General features: G+C 44.8%; 1 protein-coding gene across 2 annotated transcripts; it reads right to left on the bottom strand.

Annotated features, from left to right (window-relative positions):
* Positions 1-295: 295 nt before the first annotated feature.
* On the bottom strand, positions 296-4,300 carry dmrt2b (doublesex and mab-3 related transcription factor 2b). Of its 2 annotated transcripts, none has more exons than XM_070909113.1 (3): positions 3,372-4,300; positions 2,447-2,549; positions 296-1,383 (listed from the first exon to the last, which is right to left on the bottom strand). In XM_070909113.1, exons 1-3 carry the CDS (start codon positions 3,753-3,755, stop codon positions 545-547), a joined length of 1,326 nt encoding a protein of 441 aa, XP_070765214.1. In that variant the 5' UTR covers positions 3,756-4,300; the 3' UTR covers positions 296-544. The 2 variants fall into 2 exon arrangements, with proteins under 2 accessions (XP_070765214.1, XP_070765216.1); XM_070909115.1 differs by having other exon boundaries at positions 3,393-4,300.
* Between the last annotated feature and the right edge of the window lie 2,591 nt (positions 4,301-6,891).

Below are 6,891 nucleotides of genomic sequence, written 5' to 3'. Positions count from 1 at the left end.
TGAAGTGAGAAATGGGCACGAGTTCAAAGACTACTTGACTTTTTTTTTTTTTTCATCAACTTTGTCTTTTGGATGTAGCGTGTATTTCTTCTGCAGGAAAAGAGAATAAAATAAGATTAATGTGTGAGGGTCAAAGCAGAGCGGCTCAGTATATTTCCACCGCATATACGGAGGAGTATAAAAAGGATTACGTTTTTAAAGTGTACATTTGCACAAAATAGGCTCAATGTAGGCTCATAAAAATTTAAATGTAGTAATCAAGCATCATGCATATGTTTCATTGTTATATTTTTTTAATCATAGTTGAAATATAGCTAAATACATTTTCATGAAAAATAAGAAGAAAAAATACAAAGACTTTTATTCACGTTCTGGACATTTTTCATAAATATTTCGCTTATTGCGACTTCATAGCAGCCAGCCCCTTGTCAAGAAGAGTGTTCCAAAATCTGTAATACAATTAGCCATTTTTATATTTATGACTGAACATCAATTCTTAGTTCGCACATAAACAGAGTGCACTCCGCCTCTTTCCATTTGCCTGTCAGGCCCTCAGCAGAGCCTCTACAGAGAAAGGTAATGGCCTCACAGTGGGAGTCCTGACTGAGCTGCCATGAGGGCTCTTGACAGAGTGGTCGGCAGGAGCGTCTGCACACCAGCCCTTATCTGTCAGAGGTCGGGGATCAAAAGTCCTGCTGGGTGCACTGACGTCTGACCCACCCAGGATACGCTGATCTGATCCAAAAATAGAGCGTGTCATGGCTGAAGAGCCATTTGAGTCCATTATTTCTGTTGGTTTTGAAGGGGTTTTGACAAGGTCTAGACCGGATAAGGTGCTGCTATGATGTTTGAGTTTTTGTTGTGATGGTAGAGGTATCTGCTCTGTTCGGCCTTTCTTCTCACAGCCTTTCCAGCTATTCTGCACCTCCTCCTCCTCCTTCTCCCCGGTTTGCTCCGAGCTTTGGCATAAGAAGTCACCGTAGTCACCCTCTGTGACTGAAGACCTGCTCTTTAGGTGGAAGAACTGATACAACTGGAAGTCACACTCATAAACAGGCTTGTATTTATACACAGGCACATAACTGGACGCCCCTGCAGCGGCGGGGTCCTTGAGAAGACAGCAGTGCAGGCTAGGGGAGACAGGCAGGGGCGGAGGGTGAAGCACGGGGACGAGGCCAGAGGAGGAGAAGGGAAGGTCGCTCTGCAGCTCTCTCTGCCTCAGCTCCCGCTCCAGCATCACGTTCTCCAGCTCCTTGTCTGCGAAGGCTCTCCTCTTCCTCATCCGGGCGCTGATGGGCGGACACGCGAAGGGCGTTTGGTCGCGCTGTGCCTGCTTTGACCAGCGGGAGGCGTCGTCCTCCAGCGGCTCCACTGGTTTGAGCCCTGCATAGGGAGCAAAGCGGCATGCTGCTGTTATGTATTCACATATCTAATTTATTTATGAATAATGAAGTTGCTCCAACCAATTAACTGTTATGTTTATGTTTGAGCACTTTGTTCTTTATTATGTTAATTTTGCAGTTGGTTAGCGGTGTCATTTTTACTTTGCTGAGAGCACAGAGAGGCTGAGAGGGCTGTAAACAAGACAAAGCCTCCAGCAGGATTTGACTGCCAGCCAGCAGGTATTAATACACACTATGTATTACAGTAATGGCCTGTTGTTGTGAAATAGTGATCAGGTCTGTTCAGATAAATTCGGTGCGTGTAATGCTGGCTAATGACAACCCGAGAAGAAGCACTGGCAGTGTGGGCCCAGAGCAGGCCTTGAAAACGCAGTCTCAGTTACAGTGTGAGCATTTGTGAAAAATGTGTGTTGAAGAGGAAGCACTTGTGTGAAGGCATGTGTGACTAGTTGTGGGGACAAATATGTGTTTATTTACTGACATTGTGGGGACTGTATATATATAATATGCTGTATAAGGTCAAAAAAGCTGATCCCCATAAAGTATTTATTTTGGTTTTTGGTGAAGATTATCATCAGGCTTAAGCTCAGGCGAGGATCAGGGTTGGGGTTAGGACATGGACTGGTTATGCATGGTTAATTGTAAGGCAAACCTCCAGGGGATCAGTGTCCTAACAAATCATTCAATTAGTTGTTGATCATTTTATGTAGTAGTTAAATGTAGTTGAACGAATTATACTACACGTCTACTCCGAGAGAGGTTACCTGTAAATTTGTAAATGGTTTTTGTAGCAAAGTACAAAGAATTTATTTTGACAGGTCAGCAAGCGGTGAATCTCCTTCCTCCACTAACAGATGGCAAAAATACTTTATGGTCTTGCCTGAATTCTGACGAACTCAATAAATTAAAAGTTGACTTTAAGGGTTTCATCTCATCTGCTGGAAAAGAAGAAGAAGACGAAGAAAAAAACCTCTGCGCTTTCCATTGCAGTTTCGGAGAGAAGAAGTATGTTAATGAGAGGGGAGGTGTTAATTAAACTATACCCTGCAGGATGCTCTTAGCCAGGATGCCCGGCTCGGCTGCTCGGGCGTAACGCTGATACGCCGTCCTCCGCAGCGGAGTTGCACACCTGACCCCCCTCTTACCCTGGGAGAAACATGGGAACAGGAATTAGACATTTGGACATAATCATATTATACTGAGACCGTGCCCCTGGGGTAATTAAAGGGGAATTAATACATTATGTAAGAGGCAAGAGGAGCTCTTCAAGATTTAAAAAAGGAGAGATATTTGGCTGTTTACCCTGTTGGCACTAGAGGAATGTAGCTACTAAGAATAAATGTAAGTCATTTTGTACAGAGGAGCATCTAAATGCCCGGTTCTATATACTTGCTATTTTAGTTAGTATATTATATGAATATATTTTAATAAAATATGTTAAATCAACAATATATATATATATATATATACTTACTGATATTTTAATATTTGATAATCTTTTAATTAGTGTGTCTATGTCTTGTTTATTCTATTTTACATAAATGCTGGAAACACACTGTGCTTCAGTCTATAGTCCTTCCCCTTAATTCAGGTCAAATAAAGTGAGCTCACTTCTGTGTGTACTGTCTGGGCCATGATGGTCACACACACGAGTTGAAAATATGGATAATAGTAATACTTGTGCAAATTCAGCCTTCCAGCTTCATCTCTGAGAAATCCCTATGGTGTGAAACACTTGGCTGGGATTTCTGTTCAGAAAATCAAGTGGTGTTGAATAAAAACAGCTCCACCAGCCCTCTGACCTCCAGTCTACCATCATTTATTTATTTACTTATCTATCTATTCATTTATTTCCTCCTGCACGCACAGTTTAACCCCTCATTTGGATATTAGCCTTTGTGGTTTGTCTGTTAATAATCATCCGCTGCAGCTGGTGATGAACCCGTCTGCGGACTCCCCATCACTGACCTGGCCTTGCGCTCTCCTCACCTCCGCAGCTTGCTGCCGCCTCAGCGCGACCTGCGCCGCCATGACGCGCTGCCGCTCCACCACCAGCAGGCAGCAGGCACAGCGGCAGTCCCTCCAGCGGCAGAAGCGTTTGTGGCCTTTCAAACACGAGACGACGCCGTGGTTCCGACAGCGAGCGCATTTGGGGCTCCGGGTCATCTTGCGCGGTTTCTGCGGATGACGCTCTGGAGACAGGGTCACTTTATTCTCCCCTCCGTCCCCGCGGCAGCCGCGCTGCCCAGCGCATCCGTCAAGACTTGTCACGTCAACAACTTCTTCGGATTTCAGTGCATCAACTTTTTCTGTGGTCTCCAGCTGCAGGCCTCCTTCCAGCTGAGAGGACATCTATGACTAATGGCACCGGAGTCCCACTTCTAGTCCGCGGAGCACTATGTTGCTGCTCCCGCTGACGAGATGGAAATGACTTTAACTCAAAGGTACAACTAATCAAACCTGATTATTATACTTATTAAAGTATAATTGCTAGAATTAAAATAATTACTGGTACGCACACAGAAACACAGAGATAGACTTCCAACACTGCCGCACCTGCAACACAACAGACTGCAACAGGCTCCCCTGATCGAAGTGAGCCCGCTTCCATCAGACAGAAACTAAAACGACGCGTTAAGAGTGTGGTTCCGGGTTTAGAGAGGCTGCGCGCTAGTGAAGAGCAAGCCGTGAGGTGTGGTGTCCTGCTCCAGCCTGCTGCTGCTGCTGCTGCTGCTGCATCACTGCGCCTTCCAGGGTGGAAACTTTGCAGCCTACCGCCAGACTGTTTGAAATGTTAAGCCTCTCTCAGCTGCTCTCTGACGCTGTTTCCAGGAACGCGCGGATAGCAGACCGGGCCACAATGCCGAACTCCTGGCGCGGGACACCGTGAGCAGAGAGTTGGGGGAAGCCCGAATGCGGCGGCTACGGCAGCTCCCACGCCCCTATATACCCCCATGTACCTGCCCTGCCCTGCCCACCTTCGAGGTTGTTCTCATGTTTCAGCAGAGGTGTGGGATCTTGCCAGACCCGCGCCTCCAAATGATCCTCATGGGCCGCGGATCAGCATTCACATCAAGAAGAGTCAAAACGCATTCAGTGAAATTCATCGACGGCTGAATTCGTGTATTCATTTCAACAATTTACAAATGATAACAAGGGGAGTACAACCACCACTGCTGCAAGCCCTCATAATAGTCATTATCATAATCATATTAATAATATATAGCTAAAGAGACTTGCTTTAAAACATACAGTTATGTGCCCGTGAGGGTGCACATATGTGTGTTTTACCAGACTGATCCAATATGGACTGATTACGCACGCGCCTTTGGGAGAGTAGGCTGGAGGGGGGGGGGGCAGAGAGAGAGAATTACATTTTCATATTACCTAGGAGTCATCTTCACACTCATATTTATTCATAATGCTAAATAATTCAATGGTTTAATGGCTCTCTTGATGTTTCCAGTGTCACCATTTCTGCCCCTAAAACAGAGTAATTAAAACCATTGAAATACATAAATATGCCCACTCACTAAAGCTTGTTTAGGTAAGTGTTTTGACATCGGTTTGCTGTGAGTGAATTATTCTAATTCTCACCTTTTTGATAAGATGTAATTATGTAATGTAATTATTATATGCTGATGTTAGGTAATTGATTATGTGACGCAAAAAAAAAAAATATGGTAGTAATCTTTACTAATGCTAATTATGTTTATTATTAACATAGGCCTCTTTGCTTGCCCTTGGGCTGTCATGTGTAGAGTAGATTATGCATACAGTGGATTTCATTGGAGGTTGGTGATACGCTGCACTCACCTCCTCAGCAGCGCACACTTAATGCTAATGCAGCTCGACGTAGTGTTGTGTATAAAAAGAGCTGTTTCCTTGACCCATCGCCATGAAAACCTCCAACATACACTACCATACCACTGAGATGGTATGAGAAGTGTGCTCCCTACTGGTTCAGTTCTGTAATTACACCCAGGGTAGAACCAGCCAAGGCCACAGGAACTCATTTGTCTCATCTCCGTCGTATCGCCATCCAACGCTGCACAGAGAGAGAGAGAGAGGTCACTCCAGCAATGTCCGCCTCAGCACCGAGCAAACTGCACAAACACATCATCTTGCTCTGCCCCACAAGAGGCTTCAGGGCTTTCTGTAACCAGACCAGTTATCACTGCACGTCCTGACGGGGACCGACTCCGGTGGTTCTCCACCACAGCACCTACAAGTTTAGCTCATGATAACTAATTATCCCCACGTCATGCTTCAGGCTAGCAACGAGCCACTCGTTGTGCCAAAACAGTTAAAAAGACCTTTAAATTGCACATGCCTGCTGCACAATGTATTACTCCAGAGAGAAAACCTCTCTAAAGGCCTGAGATTTAATGTAAAACATGCGACCTTTGGATTTGAATATGCAAATGTCTGAATCATTCAAAAAATAATCAAATTCCTGTTGCCTTTAATATTTTCAGAATTCAGATTCTGTTCTTATGAGGCTCATTTACTGTGTGTTTACATCACTATACTGTATGTGTAAAGGTCATGTCCTACCAATATTCATTCCATGTGCAAATGTACAACAAGGATAGAGTAACTAAAAGGCCATATATTTGTCTCTCTCTCTAAAAATAGCATGAGCTCTCTGAAAAAGGGTTTTTATTATTATTATTATTTTCATAGCATCTCAGGCTCAGGGGCTCAGGTGGTCTTGATGCTAGACTTAGCCATGGGCAGAAGTGCCCTGCAGGATGTTGTCAGCTCATAAAAGGTTAAAAGGCCCGATATCAAAGATGTAGGTAAGAGCCAGAGCCAGCTGAGCCTCGACATGTAATCACCAGTGATGCAACCAACTCTACAACTAACAGACCACCAGCGATGATCTGCCACTTTTTGTCCTTTCCAACAATCCGGCGACAGAATTATCTATGTAATCTGGAGCTCAGCCACAGTTTGGTATTGCTGACAGGAGAAAACGGTATTATATATCTGCAGTGTGTAAACAGAGCAATGGCCGGGTAAGAGGAGAACTTGCCCACCACCAGGTTCAACTGGCGGCGGCACCTCCAGTTTTCCGGAGTGCCCCAGCTGACACTCAAAGGGATTCTGCAGGAGATACAGTGAGCATGTGTGCACATTATATTCGTGGAGGAAATCCGCCCTGTCGGGTGAAAAGCAGCAGCCACTGTGACCCCATATGCATCAAAGGACGCACTCAAAGGAAGCAAGGAAGGCCTCATCAAAGGAAGCTCTCCCCAGGGACTTCAGTGGCCAGGGGAATGGGCAACAAACCTTTCACACCAAGTCCAGAATCTCCTCAGCAAAACAAACAAACCCAAAGAAAACACACATGCTGTCTTGCACACAGTAAACATTGTTCATAGTGAGTGACTAATTTAAAGGAACATTTATATCCATTTATGTAGCTGCTGTTTGTGTAGTGACGTGATTGGAATGAAGCCAACTTCGATAGGTAGAAGTTGTA

Source organism: Enoplosus armatus, chromosome 7 (genome assembly GCF_043641665.1).
Source record: "Enoplosus armatus isolate fEnoArm2 chromosome 7, fEnoArm2.hap1, whole genome shotgun sequence".
Lineage (NCBI taxonomy): Eukaryota > Metazoa > Chordata > Actinopteri > Centrarchiformes > Enoplosidae > Enoplosus > Enoplosus armatus.
This window is presented reverse-complemented; position numbering and strand designations above follow the sequence as displayed.